Source organism: Salmo trutta, chromosome 20, assembly GCF_901001165.1.
Source record: "Salmo trutta chromosome 20, fSalTru1.1, whole genome shotgun sequence".
NCBI lineage: Eukaryota > Metazoa > Chordata > Actinopteri > Salmoniformes > Salmonidae > Salmo > Salmo trutta.
This window is the reverse complement of record NC_042976.1, coordinates 54,866,032-54,884,444: the sequence shown is the minus strand read 5'-3', so window position 1 is coordinate 54,884,444 and position 18,413 is coordinate 54,866,032. Positions and strand designations below refer to the sequence as shown.

Below are 18,413 nucleotides of genomic sequence, written 5' to 3'. Positions count from 1 at the left end.
CAAAGTTCAAGAGGTGCAGCTCTATTTCCAAATGTCACTTTTTCAAAAATAACCATACTGTCCATGCATTCAGCACATTACAACTTGCGCAGCAGCATTGCTCTGGCTTCTAAGCAAAAACTAGTAACACAATCAAATTAAAATAGGCTATTCTGTCGTCAATTGGTGAATGGCGATAGAAACCAGATATAAATTGATTATGGTGCATGTGACTTCAATGAACTGAATGATGAGGGTGAAGAGAGTGATTGATTGAATTTAGAACACTAACTATTTTATTATGAAAGGCTGGAAAATGTATATAATTTCCCCTCAGAGTCAAATCTGAAACCGAGTACAACATACAATGTTTGTAGTTCACAATGTCAATCCTAACCAAACGAATGGACGCACTGGCAGAGTTTAGATGAGTTTGAGTCGGATGGAGGACTTCGAGCCTCTGCCTCCGATGCCTGAGCCTCACCGCAGAAAAACCAGAACAGAGCCAACTGATCAATAAGTCTGTTTCATATTGTATCTTGTCATGAATATATTTCCACAAATATTTATTTATGCAATTTATCTTTTATAATTCATGCACTGGTGCTTTTGTTCAGGAATACAACAAATAATTTCACCTGCGTACCTGGCTGGTTATATTATTATCTTTTCCGTTTCTACTTTGTCTAAAGAAGCTGTAACTGGAATAAATTACTATAACTATGGATTACACAGAGTTTTTATTGTAAGGAAAATTAAAATAGGATATATGTTTTTTTCTAGGACTGTGGAATTATACAAAACATATCCTTGACTCGATCTAAGCAAATAACTTATTTTTTTTACATTGAAATACACTGACCAAAAATAAATGCAACATGCAACAATTTCAAAGATTTGACTGAGTTACATTTCATATAAGGAAATCCATCAATTTAAATAAATTCATTAGGCTCTAGTCAATGGATTTCACATTAGTGGGAATACAGATATTGCTCTGAAGGTCACAGATACCTTAAAAAAAAAAAAGTAGGGGCGTGGATCAGAAAACCAGTCAGTATCTGGTGTGACCACCATTTGCCTCATGCAGTGCATTGAGTTGATCAGGCTGTTGATTGTAGCATGTGGAATGTTTTCCCATTCCTCTTCAATGGCTGTGCGTAGTTGTTGGATATTGGCGGGTACTGGAACATGCTGTCGTACACGTCAATCCAGAGCATCCCAAACGTGCTCAATGGATGACATGTCTGGTGAGTATGCAGCCATGGAAGAACTGGGACATTTTCAGCTTCCAGGAATTGTGTACAGATCCTTGTGACATGGGGCCATGCATTATCATGCTGAAACGTGAGGGGATGGCGGCGTATGAATGGCATGACAATGGGCCTTAGGATTTCATCACGGTATCTCTGGGCATTCAAATTGCCATTGATAAAATGCAATTGTGTTCATTGACCTGCCTATTCTGTAACCCCACCATGGGGCACTCTGTTCACAACGTAGACATCAGCAAACCACTCGCCCACACGACACCATACACGCTATCTGCCCGGTACAGTTGAAACCGGGATTCATCCGTGAAGAGCACACTTCTCCCGCGTGTCAATTGCCATTGAAGGTGAGCATTTGCCCACTGAAGTCGGTTAAGATGCCAAACTGCAGTCAGGTCAAGACCCTGGTGAGGACGACGAGCACGCAGGTGAGCTTCCCTGAGACGGTTTCTGACAGTTTGTGTAGAAATTGTTGTGCAAAACCAACAGTTGTGCAACCCCAGACTTTCATCAGCTGTCCGGGTGGCTGGTCAGACCATCCCCCATGTGAAGAAGCCAGATGTAGAGTTCCTGTGGTTGTGTTCCTGCGGTAGTGAGGCCGGTTAGATGTGCTGCAAAATTCTCTAAAACTACGTTGGAGGTGGCTTATGGTAGAGAAATTAACATTCAATTATCTGGCAACAGCTCTGGTGGAAATGTATGCAGTCAGCATGCCAATTGCACGCTTCCTCAAAACTGGCATTTTGGTGTTTGACAAAACTGCACATTTAAAGTGGCCTTTTATTGTGTAATGATCATGCTGTTTAATCAGCTTTTTGATATGCCACCACCTGTCAGTGGATGGATTATCTTGGCGAAGGAGAAATGCTCACTAAAAGGAATGTAATCAAATTTGATGAAATAAATCAGAGAGAGAAGCCATTTGTGCGTATGGAACATTTCTGGGATCTTTTATTTCAGCACATGGAACCAACACTTTACATGTTTGCGTTTATTTTGTTCAGCATTTTTTCACAAATATTTCTACATACAATTAATCCTTTACAATAGTTTATTCAGTATCAAGCGTGGTTGCCTATGTTTGGGCACCTTCAGGTTGATAGGCATCTGAATATGCTGAATGTACACAACACATTGCGATAAGTGATATTATGTGGTATTTAATATGTAATGATGACGTTATGAAATGTTTTTTCTCTGGTCCTGTCCTGTAGTGGTGCTGTTGGAGAATGGGGTTGTCTATACATTTGGCTACGGTCAGCATGGCCAGCTTGGACACGGCGATGTCAACTCAAGGTAACCACTGACACACACCCACACAAATTATTAGTAAACAGACGATAAAGAAATACATGTAATGCAGTACAATCATTTAGTCCCTTGATGTTTGGGGGTAAAGACTGTCCATGAACCTGGGTTTTAACTCCCTCTCTTTCCCCCCTCTCTCTGTGTCTGTGTAGGGGATCTCCCACACTGGTGCAGGCTCTCCCAGGTCCGAGTGTTCAGGTGACAGCTGGTAGTAACCACACGGCAGTGCTCCTCATGGACGGACAGGTCTTCACCTTCGGCAGCTTCTCGGTACGCCACGCCCCTACGGGTTCAATGTCTTTTTTACACAGATGTGATTTTTCTCTGACTTTGTTTTTCTGATTAACTGGAACCATTGAATTGTATCTAACCCCAAACCAGAATCCCAAATGTTCCTTAATGACCTTGTTGTAATGGTCAAATATTTGCAATGTTACTTTTTCCATTGCTGAAATTTTTATTGAATGCATAGAGATGAATATTGTATCGTATTTGAAATGTGGGGGACCACATAATGAAGATACTGACTTCTCTCTCTTGTCTGATCATGGTTGTTTTACCTACTTTTGTTGAATGCAGGGTTTTGTAAGTCATTCTAAATAAGATGACTGACATGACAAAATTACTAAAATGACTGAAACGTATGGACTGAAATTAAATAAATGTCTCCGCAGAAAGGGCAGCTGGGTCGGCCAATCCTGGACATGCCCTACTGGAACGCCAAGCCCTCTCCCATGCCCAACATTGGTGCCAAGTACGGCCGCAAGGCCACTTGGATTGGGGCCAGCGGCGACCAGACCTTTCTGAGAATAGACGAGGCCCTGATCAACTCGCACGTCCTGGCTACCTCCGAGATCTTCGCTAGCAAAGACATCATCGGTAAGTTGCACGCCTTCTGCTCTAAGGTCCTAACCTTAACCTGAGATCAGGACTCACATCAGTAAAGTGTCTCAAATTAGTAATGCTGATCTAGAAGTGTAGATCTTAATGGATTATATTACATGGACAGGTGGGACCTGATCCTAGAATAGCGCTGCTACTCTGAGATGCTTGGTGAAAACAGGCCCTGAGCAAACTTTCATGCAAAACTTCCATTGACATAAATGTATGATTCCCATGCAAGTTAGGATTGGTCCTTCACTCAAAACCTCTATGTGGAAATGTCTTAAGATATTACACAAAATATGATATAATATTTAGATTAAAAAATGTCCAATGCCATTTTAGCCAAACAATTCCACACAATGAAAATAGTGCATTAGCCTGAACCTTCCTTGTGTCCGACCAGGCTTAGTCCCCACCTCTGTATCGGAGCCTCCTCCCTTTAAATGCCTGCTCATCAACAAGCTAGATGGCAGCTGCCGCACCTTCAACGACTCCGAGCAGGAGGACCTGCAGGGCTTCGGTCTTTGTCTCGACCCCGTCTACAACGTCATCTGGAGGTCAGACTCTCTTTATTTCAATCTTTAACACTCACTCTTGCACGCACTCCCTCTCCCTCCCTCTTTCCCCATCTGAGTTTAGCTGCGTCTTTGTAGCAAACCCTATTCTCCATATAGTGCACTATTACCGTTTTCACACTACCGAGCTGAAACGAAACCTGGTTACCATAATTGCTGTAAAGCACAATGGGAAAATAAAAAGTAGAGCCAGATCGGTACGGTTAGGGTCGGCCCTATAGTGTGAATCTAGCATGGACTATATGGGGAGTATGGTATCGTTTGAGGCTCACTGTCCCTGCTGAATCTCCTTTAAAATGTGACAGACAGGAATTTCAAAACCCATATTCATAAGCGCTTTTAGCTTCTTTTTTTTCTCTCCCTCTGTAAAGAAGAGTACTGGAGGGAGTATCAAACAGTGAGAGGTAGTTTGTTCTTTGATTCAAAAATACAAGAATATAATTGATCAGGGTCTTATTTTTCAATGTTTAACACACTTTAACACAGAGAATTGTAGAGCTGGGCTGTAGGATGATGGAGGCCACTGTGTTCTTGGGGACCTTAAATGCTGCAGAAATGTTGGTACCCTTCCCCCGATATGTGCCTCAACACAATCCTGTCTCGGAGCTCTACAGATGATAAATGGAAACAGGGTGCACCTGAGCTCAATTTCAAGTCTCATAGCAAAGGCTCTGAATAGTTATGTAAATATGATTTTTTTATTTGCAAAAAAATATGCAAAACCTGTTTTTACTTTGTCATTATTGGGTATTGTGTGTAGATTGATGAGTAAAATGTTGTATTCAATCATTTTTAGAATAAGCTGTAATGTAACAAAATGTGAAAAAAGGGAAGGGGTCTGAATACTTTCCGAATGCACTAACTTTTTTACCTCACACGCACACACATCCTTTAATACCCTCTATTTGACCTTTCAACTCTTCCCTGTCCTCTCACCTGTAGATTTCAGCCGGCGTCAAAGGAGATGTGGTGCTACAACGCCGTTATAGCAGATGGCCATGTGCCATCGGCCACGGACCTAGAGGCCCACTGCAGCATCCTCAGCCCAGAGCTGGCACTGCCCGATGGAGCCCATGCCCGCACCACCCGCTCCCACGGAGCCCTGCACATACTAGGTATAACCTCAGTGATAATATTACTATTGTGGACCTGTTTCTGCTGGTATTTACTGAGGAATCGTATGGTAGCAAGTACAGGGTCATATTCACTAGGAATGAAACGGAAGCAGTCAGGCTGAAACGGGGAGGGACTACCTCTACTTGTCCAATAAGGTTATCTTTTTGTTTTCCATTGCAAAATTAATTCTTATGATTTGCTGTGGTGTGCACTAATGAATATTATCCTGATTAAGCAAGTACTGATTAAGCAGATGATCCATAGCTATTTAGTTAACCCGTATTTTAGCCATGTTGGCTAGGAATTACAGTCGGCTATTTGATTCATACTCTGTTACTATTTACTTCAGCTAGACAAACCTGTAAATGCCATAGGTTTTCTAGGTTATCATCCCATCTGGCAGTGCCCGTCTTTACTGCATCAAATTGATGTAAAGAAGCTAGCTAAGATAGCCAGCTATGTTAGCTAGCCAGCTATTCAAATCAAATTTTCAAATCCAATTTAATTTGTCACATGTGCTGAATAGAACAGGTGTAGACCTTACTGTGAAATGCTTACTTACAAGCCCTTAACCAACAATGTAGTTCAAGAAATGAGTTAAGTAAATTAATAAACTTAAGTAATAAACTAAATTGGCGCTCCGGTATCGTTTGCTGTGTGGTAGCAGAGAGAACAGTCTATGAGTTGGGTGATGCACTGGGCCGTACGCACTACCATCTATAGAGCCTTACGGTCGGATGCCGAGCAGTTGCCTTACCAGGTGGTGAGGATGCTCAGTCAGGATGCTCTCGATGGTGCAGCTGTAGAACTTTTTGAAGATCTAGGGACCCATGCCAAATCTTTTCAGTCTCCTGAGGTGGAAAAGATATTGTCTTTCCATCTTCTCGACTTATTTGGTGTGTTAGCACCATGATAGTTTGTTGGTGATGTGGACACCAAGTAACTTGAAACTCTCAACCCGCTCCACTACAGCTGTTAATGGCCCATCAGGAAGTCCAGGATCCAGTTGCAGAGGGTGGTGTTTAGTCCCAGGGTCCTTAGCTTAGTGATGAGCTTTGTGGGCACTATGGTGTTGAGACCGTGATCACACAGTCATCTGGAAGAGCTGGTGCTCTCATGCGTGCTTCAGTGTTGCTTGCCTCAAAGCAAGCATAGAAGGCATTTAGCTCATCATCATGAAAATGTCAGTGAAGACACGTTCCAGTTGGTTCACGCAGGCTTTGAGTACACGTCCTGGTAATCCATCTGGCCCCACAGCTTTGTGAATGTTGAGCTGTTTAAAGGTCTTGCTCACATCGGCTACAGAGAGCATGATCACACAGTTGTCCGGAACAGCTTGTGCTCTCTTGCATGCTGAAGTGTTGTTTGCCTCGAAGCGAGCATATAAGGCATTTAGCTCGTCTGGTACTGGGCAGCTCGCGGCTGTGCTTCCCTTTTGTAGTGCGTAATAGTTTGCAAGCCCTGCCACATCTGACGAGCCTAAGAGCCGGTGTAGTAGGATTAGTGTCCCGCTCCTTGAAATTGTCAGCTTTAGCTCGGTGCGGATGTTGCCTGTAATCCATGGCTTCTGGCTGGGATTAGGGCTGTGGCGGTCACAAAATTTTGTCAGCCCGGTGATTGTCGGTCTCACGGTAATTGACCGTTAATTAACATAAACACACTTAGCATCTCCTGGCTTCCACACACAGCCTACAAGCCACTGATGCAGACTTTTGGAACATCTACATTTTAAAAAGTGTAATAAAGCCGTGTAATATGGCCTACGGCATCACAATAAATCCACTATTTATTTTAGACAAGTCTAAAGAAGCATGATATTAAGATAATGTAGTCTAAGAACACAATAGCGTACTCTGAGTTGTCCTCATGTTAGGTCCTGATAATCCCGTGGAATTGTTTTATAGTAAGAACAATACAATTGAACAAAGCTGAATAAAATGGAAAGGATATTTCCTCCAAACGATTTGAGGGAGTGCCACACGGCCATTGTGTTAAGCGTAGGGTTGCACATTTTGGGGAATGTTCAGAGGTGGAAACTTTTTGTGGGAATTAACGGTAATATATGGGAATTAACGGGACTATATGCAAATTAATATTAATACCATTTAAATGTAGATGTTTTTCGCATTGGATATATTTACCATATCACATGGCGACAGAAACATAAACCTTTCACCTTATCATAAGTAAAATAATTGCAAATTATTAAATCTTTCCAATATAAATAAAATAAACAATTTAGTTACGAATTGAACTTTAATTGAGTTGACTCTTCACATGGGATGATTTCACTGAACAACAAAAGAAAGGGAATATTTAATGATCCCCAATGGTCCATTGCATCTCCCAAAAACGTTTTCAACATACATCTGTAAAATGATAGTCCAGAAACTAAAGCTTTGGTTGTCTTCCTCTCAGGCTTCCATGTCTTCTCCCTGGACCTTAATGTCCACCTCTTGAACATCAGACTCTGAGGCCTCATCTTCACTGTCTCTTTCCAACCTTGTTGAGGATGGCTTGTTGTCAGGCTCAAATTTGTTTGGGGAACCACCAATTTTTCAACCCTTGTATTGGTCAGCCTGATGCATGCTTTGGTATGTGTGTTCCCAAACAAGGACCAGTTGCACTCTGAGGCGGCTGATGTTGGTGGGATTTGGAGGATGATGGAGGGAACAGGGGAAAGAGCCTCAGATCCAGAAAGTCCCTTCCACCAGGTGGCTGATGAGATATGTTGGCACAACTGCCATGTTGCATCTCCATCCCAAAGCCATTGCTTGGAAGTGTACTTCGCCAGACTGCCAAGAACCTTGCCCTCATCCACTCCAAGGTGGCGAGACACGGTAATGATGACACCATAGGCCTTGTTGATCTCTGCACCAGACAGGATGCTCTTGCCAGGATTCTTGGGGTCCAACATGTATGCTGCAGCTTGTATGGACTTCAGGCAGTGGTCTTCACGCTTTTTGATGTATTTCAGAACTGCAGTTTCCTCTGCATGGAGCAACAGTGAAGTTAGCAGGGCAGTACAGATTTCCTCTGCAAGCAGAGTCTGAACATCAGACAGGATGGCATTGTCTCCCTCAATCCGTGCAATGGCTACTGCTATAGGTTTCAGGAAATTTACCAGACAGTTTCCGACCCTTTGCAACCCTAGTTGAGTGGTTAACTTCATTTAGGTTTAATAATGTAAATTTAGTTCTACAAATGTTGGGCTATATGTTTTGATTTCTAATGCATTGTAAGGCTGCATGATGCAACTCTAATGATGATTTTGAAAAAATTAGCTTGAAAGGCATGATCTTTGCTTTGTTTTTTAAGCAGGCTGCACAGTCTTTCATTCACAATTTGACAAGCACTTGATAATGCCGAGAATTTCACGGCGGCATCCCCTTTGTGTGGCCGTAACGCACCCTAAAAAAATCCATGCCTTTTGCTACCAGTGGCCGTTGTGCCAATCTCGCTGAGTGCTGCGCGGCCCATCACGTGATCGGGTCTTTCTCACAGGCAACAAGTGAAGACACATCAGGGATGCAACTGCATGCGTCCTAATCCAATTCCGAGGTGCATATTCAAGATATTGGAAGAACTGTCCACATTTACTTTTTGTCACCCAACAATATGAGTAGGCCTAACAAATAGCAAAAGCACTAGCCTATGTCAATCTACTATCCCCCATGGTACAAAGGTTGACCTATTCTGTGTGAGGAAGAAATATTCCAAACATAGTCTGGGACAGTTGTTGGATGTGAAAGATCCCAAATTAATACAACCACTAGCAACAACATTTTTTTTACGCTAGGTGACTGATGCAGCAGATCAAAACGTTTAGCTGAAAATGTTGAACTATTAGGCTATTTCTTCACATTATAAGTGCAGCAATGCACACATGGTAGTAGGCTATAAGTGCAAATTGGGCGGCAGGTAGCCTAGTGGTTAGAGCGTTGGACTCGTAATGCTTTTATTATTAAGGTGCATTTTTATGGTGAAAATGATCTTCCCCAAACTTGAAACTCACGTGCTGTGTATGTATGCCAGTTAGGCTCTACACCCCTTGTAAAGTGGATTTATGTGCTTAACTTTAAGAAGTTATTTGGCCACTTTAATTGTGATACAAACCTTATTAAAACATATAGGCCTATGGGCTAGGCAAAAAAAGTAATTGTTTCTTATGCTGGGATTCACAAGTGATAATATATAATTTCACAGGCTAATATTGTCACCCATTAGACTATTCTTGATTTAATCTTGTCTTTACATATACTAAGTAATATATGTGTGAAATTTGTTTGGATTTAAAATGGACCATTATCATGCACCTGTATTGAAGCAGGGGGAAAAATACATGTCATCTATGCACTTAAATGGAGGATTGTTTATTTTCATTCTAGCCAGGTAGGCTATACTCCAGTTGTAAATATAAGTAATGTGCTTAATATTAGTAATGTTGATAAATAAAGTAGGAATAGGCTATAGAAAGCTGATCCTCCTGTTTTCAGTAGAGGCCAAAACTCTGTTTTCTCACACAATTGCATAGCCTTTTGAAATGTTGCGCAACATGAGCTCATGGGGGCTCATGAAGTGTTTGATTAGATTTTCCATTACATTTGCATTGATGTCAGAGTGATTAGAGGGACAATAGAGTGCTGAGTACCAGGCAGTTAGCAAGTTTGGTAGGCATACCAATGACCATCAGCAGCATCAGAGTTTGGCGAACCATAATTACCGTGACTGAACTGTCACGTGGAATTTGAGTACGGTCGAGACTCGTGACCGCCGGTGTGGTGGTAATACATTTACCGCAACATCCCTAGTTAGGAAATGTACGTACGATCAGGACGCTCTTTAGCTCGTTGCGGATGTTGCCATGGCTTCTGGTTGGGATATGTACGTACGGTCACTGTGGCGACGACATCGTCGATGCACTTATTGATGAAGCCGGTGACTGAGGTGGTATACTCATTTAATGCCATTGGATGAATCCCGGAACGTATTCCAGTCTGGCTAGCAAAAAAATCCTGTAGCATAGCATCCGTGTCATCTGACCACTTCCGTATTGAGCGAGTCACTGGTACGTCCTGCTTGAGTTTTTGCTTGTAAGCAGGAATCACTAGGATATAATTATGGTCAGATTTGCCAAATGGAGGGCGAGAGAGACCTTTGTATGCGCCTTTGTGTAGAGTAAAGGTGGTCTAGAGATGTTTTTCCTCTGGTTGCACATGTGACATGCTGGTAGAAATTAGGTAGAACAGATTTAAGTCCCCTGCCACTAGGAGTGCCGCTTCTGGATGAGCATTTTCTTGTTTGCTTATGGCCTTATATAGCTCGTTGAGTGCGGTCTTTGTGCCAGCATCGGTTTGTTGTGGTAAATAGACGGGTACAAATAATATAGATGGGAACTCTCTTGGTAGATAGTGTGGTCTACAGCTTATCATGAGGTACTCTACCTCAGGCGTGCAATACCTTGACACACCCCCACCCCTCGTCTTACCAGACATAGCTGTCCTACCGATGCACGTAAAACCCAGCCAGCTCTATTTTATCCGTGTTGTCGTTCAGCCACGACTCAGTGAACCATAAGATATTAAAAAATGTTATGTCCCGTTGGTAGGATAGTTTTGAACGGAGATCGGCCAATAGAACGGATGGTAGATGCTGGTTACCCATTCACCGACAAATTCTCACAAGGCACCCCGATCTCCTCCCCCTGTCTTTCTGTTTTCACGAGAATGACGGGGATTTGGGCCTGGTCTCGGGGAAGAAGCATATCCTTCACGTCGGACTCATTAAAGAAAAAACTTTGTTCAGTTCGAGGTGTGTTATTGCTGTTCTGATGTCCAGAAGCTCTCTTTGGTCCTAAGAGACGGTAGCAGCAACATTATGTTTCCAAATAAGTTACAAACAATGCGAAAAAACAAACAAAATAGCGCAATTGGTTAGGAGCTTGTCAAACGGCAGCCATTATCTAAATGTTCGAGGCTATTTTGCTGCACTCTTTGTCCTTGTTTTTCCCCTTCAAAAATGAATTATTCATCTCTGTATTTGCATAAAGGCCTAGCTAATGAGAACATTTATTTTTCTGCACTAATTTAGCACAGTGTTTTTACAGAAGTACTGTCAAGCACTTACAAAGGCACACCAAAAACAGACAAAACGATAAACAGAGGTATGTCAATTCGTCTGTTGATAATGTTAAGCACGAACAGGAAGTGACCTGTGTGTGTTGTGATCAGGTTGCCTGGATACGCTGGCGGCCATGCAAGAGCTGAAGATGGGCGTGGCCAGCACAGAGGAGGAGACTCAGGCCGTTATGAAGGTCTACTCCAAGGAGGACTACAGCGTGGTCAACCGCTTCGAGAGTGAGTCCACACACTCAGTCACTCGTGTTTCAGTTCTCGTCTTCTACAGCAATGTTCCCTAACTGGCGGGCCACCTGCGGGTGGTTTCATTTGGCCCCCCAAGTTTTCTGAAAATGTCATTGTTTGACATAAGATTAAAAACACCAGGAAATCAGCTCCAATTGATTTTTATTTAAGTCATCTGTTCCAAAGTATTCCCTCATATGCAAATGTAAGCAATACTTAAAATGATTGTTTTAGTAAAACATTAACTGTTTGGGCTTCTTGCATTCAATTTGCCGTCTACAAATCATTTGTAATTATGTTCCGGCCCCCCAACCAGCCGCTCAACAAAAAATCTGCCTGCAGCTAAATCTAGTTGATCCCTGTTCTACAGTATTTGTCACACTCACAGCTATTCCTCATATCCCCTTTTCCTGATTTTGGTTTGATTGATTTATGACATGATATTCCAGCCAGAGACAACATTACATATACTGTATCACCAATAATACATAAAAAAGTTCTAATTCAATAATTACTACAAAAAATGATAACCCATATTATAATTCAAGGATGCATTCAAAAGTATTTCAACAGCAGACTACCTTGTGTTCCACTATATCATATTGCAGTGACTGGGCACTTCTAGTAAAACTAACCTCATTGTATTGTTATGAGCACAGATGATGATGATGATGCTGCAGAGCCTGAGTCATCACAACTTCATGTGTAATGTCATAGGTCACGGGGGTGGCTGGGGTTACTCGGCCCACTCGGTGGAGGCTATCCGCTTCTGTTCTGATGCGGACATCCTGCTGGGGGGACTGGGCCTGTTCGGGGGTCGTGGGGAGTACACCGCTAAGCTCAAGGTCAGTGGCAGGGACACTAGCAAATTGACTAAATTTCCTCTAGCTCTTTTTGCTAGGTCTATACATGTTTGACGGTAATTTATCCCATTTACCACCAATGTGTAGTACCCACAGCACTGACGGCTGCCACACAGTTCTCACACCCAAAAGTGATCACCAATGTAAATGCCAAAATAAAGGAAACACCAACACAGTGTCTTAATAGGCCCTGGAGGGAAGCTAAAGGCATTCCACTACCCAAGAATAGTAAAGCCCCCTTTACTGGCTCAAATAGCCGACCAATCAGTATGTTACCAACCCTTAGTAAACTTCTGGAAAACATTTGTATTTTATCAGATACCATGCTATTTCACAGTAAACAAATTGACAACAGACTTTCAGCACGCTTATAAGGAAGGACACACAACAAGCACAGCACTTATACAAATAACTTGTGATTGGCTGAGAGAAATTGATGATACAATTATTGTGGGGGCTGTCTTGTTAGACTTCAGTGCAGCTTTTGACATTATTGATCATAGTCTGGGGCTGGAAAAACTTATGGCTTTACACCCCCTGCTTTAATGTGGATAAAGAGTTACTTGTCTAACAAAACACAGAGGATGTTCTTTAATGGAAGCATCTCAAACAATCTTGGTAGAATCAGGAATTCCCCAGGGTAACTGTTTAGGCTCCTTGCTTTTTTCAATCTTTACTAACGACATGCCACTGGCTTTGAGTAAGGCCAGTGTGTCTATGTATGCGGATGACTCAACACTATACACGTCAGCTATTACAGCGACAGCTGGCCCTTAAAAGTACATGGAGAGCTAACATTAATGACATGCATGTCAATCTCTCATGGCTCAAAGTGGAAGAGAGATGAAGTCAATCATTCCTTGTTTTTGTAAGAGGTGTTGAATGTACCAAGCTGTCTGTTTTAAAATACACACACATCTCTGACACCCATGCATAGCCCACAAGTCATGCCACCAGAGGTCTTTTCACAGTCCCCAAGTCCAGAACAGGCTATGGGAGGCGCACAGTACTACATAGAGCCATGATCACATGGAACTCATCAGGTAACTTATGCAAGCAGTAGAATCAGATTTGAAATGCAGCTAAAAAAAACACATTATGTAACAATGGGGACTGTGAAGAGACACACACAAAGGTACATGCACATGCACATATTGTGATATTGTTATATGGTGGTATTGAACATTTTGTGTTGTGGATATGTGGTGGTGTAGGGATGTTATATGATGTACTGTTTTATCTTTAGCTCATTCAGTTCAAACATACTTCATGGTTTTATATTTTGTTTTATATGTAATGTGGGTGCTTTTGTGTGTTTGGACCCCAGGAAGAGAGCGGCTAATGGGGATCCCATTAAATAAAAATAAATACAAATACAGCCCACCTGCTCTTTTCACGACCGCCGACACTAAAGCTGCCAGTCGGAAGCAAGAAGCTTTTTCATGGCTGTTAAGTAGTAGATTCCCAAATGCCCAATAAAAATAAGCTGGAATTGTGTAGTAATACGAATAGGGATTGTGTTGTAATGCAAATAGGAAATGTGTGTTTATCAGTAGGCATGTCCCAATACTCTGCTCATCACTACTCAAATTACCAAATGATCAGTACTGACTTACCACTCTTATTAAATAAGTAGTGAAATGACCTATTATGGAGAACTTGTAAGGTAGTGATAAATACTAACTTATTTTTTTCATGCGGTTGTGGAGATATACTGCCGTCTGGTGTCGACTAGAAACAATTGCATAATATGAACTATTACAAATTGATGGTCCTTGAAAATAAATATTAGTGCTTGAAAAAGTACTGAAGTCCTTCAATTTGACTTGCCACTCTCTGTTCGAACCCTGACTCAAGTGTTTCCTTTATTTTGGTAGTTACAATACCTGTATATTTAACCTATGTTAGCCTATTATGTTACCTATGTAATCTCAGTTGTTTGAGTACACTTCAAATATCAAGGTTAGTAGGTATACTAGCGTCAACTGTTTATTTATTCATCAATGTATTAATGCTAGGTTCTGTGATATTGAACACATTAGAAAATAGTTTAAATCATACCACAGTCCGAATAGAGGTCTGTTCAAGTTCTGCTAGTAAGGTTGACTGTTGTGTGTCATTGCTGACTGGTGTGTTACTGTGCAGTTGTTAGAGCTGGGGCCTGATGGTGGAGACCATGAGACGGATGGGGACCTCCTGGCTGAGACTGACGTTCTGGCCTATGACTGCTCTGCCAAGGAGAAGTACGCCATGATGTTTGACGAACCGGTGCAGCTGCAGCTGGGCTGGTGGTACGTGGCCTGGGCCCAGGTGTCTGGGCCCAGCTCAGACTGTGGCTCCCACGGACAGGCCACCATCACCACAGATGACAGGTTACTATTGGAATTCGTAGAAATACAATTACTTCAAAAGATATCCTCATTGTCATTGTGAATAATGTCAACCTACACCCTTTTGCAGTGTGGTCTTTCAGTTCAAGAGCTCCAAGAAGTCAAACAACGGCACCGATGTGAACGCAGGTCAAATACCTCACCTCTTGTACAGGCAAGTCATTTTCCTACATGCAAATCACATTTTATTGGTAACATACACATATTTAGCAGATGTTATTGCGGGTGTAGCAAAAGTTGCTTAGGAGTTAGAAGCAGAGCTGCCATGTCTGTCGGCACCATCATTCTCATGTTGTCTGAAATAGTGACCCATGAAATGTATATTGATGAACTTCAAGTAACCAGCTTTGTAATGGGAATGTAAAGTGGTTGTTTTACTATTCCAGGCTTCCGTCGAACGATGGCAACGCATCCAAAGGGAAACAGCAGACCAGTGAGCCGGTTCACATCCTCAAACGCTCCTTCGCCAGGACCGTCTCAGTGGTACGTACCGTACGCCTGCGTTTCCCCTAGCTAGACTTGTTCCCAGGAAGGCCACGGAGACCCCAGAATCAATACACAGGCCTGTCTTATTTAGGAATTACCCATTTAACTCCAGGATTGTGTTCATCAGTCACCAAACAGAATAAAACGTAGTTAAACAGGGAGGGACTACCTGGACTTGTTCAATAAGAAACACTTGTTTTCAGTTGCAAAATGTTTGAAAACATTTTCCATTGCATGCCATAATGAACATCACCCTGGAGTGTAATACAGTAGTAGTTAGGATGTTGCTAGTGAAGATTTCATGAATAGGTTGTAAAGCTGTAGTAAACATTTAATAAGACTGCAGCAAAGTTGTCCTCCCCTCCCTCTTCCTGTAGGAGTGTTTTGAGTCCCTGCTGAGGATCCTCCACTGGAGCTGGACAACCCTGGTGCTGGGGGTGGAGGAACTGAGGGGCCTGAAAGGCTTCCAATATACGGCCACCCTGCTGGACCTGGAGCGCCTGCGCTTTGTAGGGACCTGCTGCCTGCGCTTGCTCCGCGTCTACATCTGTGAGATCTTCCCCATATCTGGTAGGGTTACAAAGATGTACGTGCACAAACGCGCACACATATGCGGCAGGCACGGAAGCATGCACGAACACACACACACACACACACACACAAATATCTAAGTTGATGCCAATGATTTTACTACGTAGAGAGACCTAACACATTAGCCTTACATTTTAAAGGCTCATGGCAAGTAATAAAACCATTATACCTGTCAGATTTAACAATAGAACCGCTGAAACAGTAATTTTGACTGCCATTCTTTAAGTCATTCCTACTCTGTCCAACTTAGACTAGGCCACACAGTGAGAGCGTGCATAATTGTACTTGCTGAAGGACTTGCAATATCTGGGAAAATATCCACATTGGGCAGCAGGTGAGCTAGTGTCAGAGAATGTGATGATGAGGCTTGTGGAACCTTACCTTGGCAAGGGGAGACATTTCAACATGGACAATTTCTTCACTTCACTGTAATTGGCGAACAAGTTGTTTGCAAAGAAAACAAGTCTGGCCGGCACCAAGAACAAAGTGAGATTGGAGCTCCCTCCCTCTGTGCAAAATAAGGCACCAGCACAGCTGTTGTACTCCACAATGATGCTGAAGGATGACAAGAGGACGGAACACAATGAGAAAACCGGAGACTATTAGGCATTACAACCAAAGTGTGTCAAGCAAGTGAAAGTAACAAAAATGGTCAACAGTTAGCACAAGGGATAAGAGCTAAATGAAATGCAACTGATGCCATTGCATGAAGACGCGCACGAGCTGACAATAAGTAACTTATTTTCACTGCATTATAATGACATAACGCTTTGGAAAAACATTATCAGCTTCTACTCACCCTTTTCGAGACGCCTACAAGGGCCTACCCCGCCCTCTCTTCGGCAAATCAGATTACCACCTTTTGCTCCTCCCTTCCTATAGTCGGAATCTCAAACAGGAATTACCTGTGCTAAGGTCTCAACGCCGATCGGTCGGAATCAATGCTTCAAAATTGTTTTGATCACGCAGACTGGGATATGTTCCGGGTAGCCTCAGAGAATATCACTGACGTTTACAAAACTGAAAGCGCCAACCACCACATTTAACCATGGCAAGGTGTCTGGTAATATTGTTGGATACAAATAGTGTACTTATTCCCTCCGTAAGGCCATTAAACAGGTCAGTGAGTCAGTACAGAGACAAAGTGGAGTCGCAATTCAACCGCTCAGACACTAGACGTATGTGGCAGGGTCTACAGCCAATCATGAATTACAAATGGGTGTGTGCTCAGCCCCCTCCTGTACTCCTGTTCACCCATGACTGCATGGCCATGCACACCTCCAACTCAATCATCAAGTTTGCAGACAACACAACAGTAGTAGGCCTGATTACCAACAATGACGAGACAGCCTACAGGGAGGAGGTGAGGGCCCTGGTGGAGTGGTGCCAGAGAAATAACCTCTCCCTCAACGTCAACAAAACGAAAGAGCTGATAGTGGACTTCAGTGAACAGCAGAGGGAGCACGCCTCTATCCACATCGACGGGACAGCAGTAGAGAAGGTGGAAAGCTTCAATTTCCTCGGCGTACACATCACTGACAATCTGAAATGGTCCACCCACACAGTGTGGTGAAGAAGGTGCAACAGCGCCTCTTCAACCTCAGGAAGCTGAATAAATTCGTCTTGGCCCCTAAGACCATCAAACGTTTAAAGATGCACAGCTGAGGGTATCCTGTTGGAATGTATCACCGCCTGGTATGGCAACTGCACCGCCCGCAACCCAACACATCACCGGGGGCAAACTACCTGCCCTCCAGGACACCTACACCACCCGATTGTCAAAGGATGGCCAAAAAGATCATCAAGGACATCAACCACCCGAGCCACTGACTGTTCACCTCGCTATCATCCAGAAGGCGAGGTCAGTACAGGTGCATCAAAGTGGGGACCGAGAGACTGAAAAACAGCTTCCATCTCAAGGCCATCAGACTGTTAAATAGCTATCACTGGCCGGCTACCACCTGGCTACTCAACCCTGCACCTTAGAGGCTGCTGCCCTATATGTATACAGTACCAGTCAAAAGTTTGGACACACCTACTCATTCAAGGGTTTTTCTTTATTTTTGCTATGTTCTACATTGTAGAATAATAGTGAAGACATCAAAACTATGAAATAACACATATGGAAAAATGTAGTAACCAAAAAAGTGTGTGAGATTCTTCAAAATAGCCACCCTTTGCCTTGATGACAGCGTTGCACACACTTGGCATTCTCTCAACTGGCTTCACCTGGAGTTTTTTTGTTGTTCTAAAAATAAGCTGTTATCGTGTTCCAACACACATGCTTTCTGTTTCATAGTTATAACAATGGCACACCATGAATAAAATTGATTGAACACTTGAATTTTAGTTTGTTTGCTCTTACATGGTAGCCTACAATAGCATAAATGAATGAAAATGCTATTCTGTTATTTAAAATACAAAATAAAATTGTATTCTGTTTCCAAAGGCCTTCATAAACACAACCAAATTATTTTTGCGATAGCATACATGAAATCAGAATGACTGCTCATTAGTTTTAAGGGGGGTCCCTCAAGTCCCAGCGGTTCTAGTGTTAAGTAAAGTTTCTGAATTGTCAACTGAATGT

General features: G+C 42.6%; 1 protein-coding gene across 9 annotated transcripts in view; it reads left to right on the top strand.

Moving 5' to 3' along the window:
* The window catches only part of mycbp2 (MYC binding protein 2), a 347,166-nt gene that overhangs the window by 166,346 nt on the left and 162,407 nt on the right, over positions 1–18,413 (top strand). For all 9 annotated transcript variants that reach the window (XM_029703702.1, XM_029703697.1, XM_029703701.1 and 6 more), the window contains 11 exons: positions 2,465–2,546; positions 2,711–2,828; positions 3,233–3,437; positions 3,847–4,000; positions 4,961–5,133; positions 11,365–11,490; positions 12,214–12,341; positions 14,505–14,731; positions 14,820–14,903; positions 15,136–15,232; positions 15,613–15,805. In XM_029703702.1, coding sequence (XP_029559562.1) covers positions 2,465–2,546; positions 2,711–2,828; positions 3,233–3,437; positions 3,847–4,000; positions 4,961–5,133; positions 11,365–11,490; positions 12,214–12,341; positions 14,505–14,731; positions 14,820–14,903; positions 15,136–15,232; positions 15,613–15,805 — 1,587 coding nt within the window. The remainder of the gene's footprint in view (positions 1–2,464; positions 2,547–2,710; positions 2,829–3,232; positions 3,438–3,846; positions 4,001–4,960; positions 5,134–11,364; positions 11,491–12,213; positions 12,342–14,504; positions 14,732–14,819; positions 14,904–15,135; positions 15,233–15,612; positions 15,806–18,413) is intronic.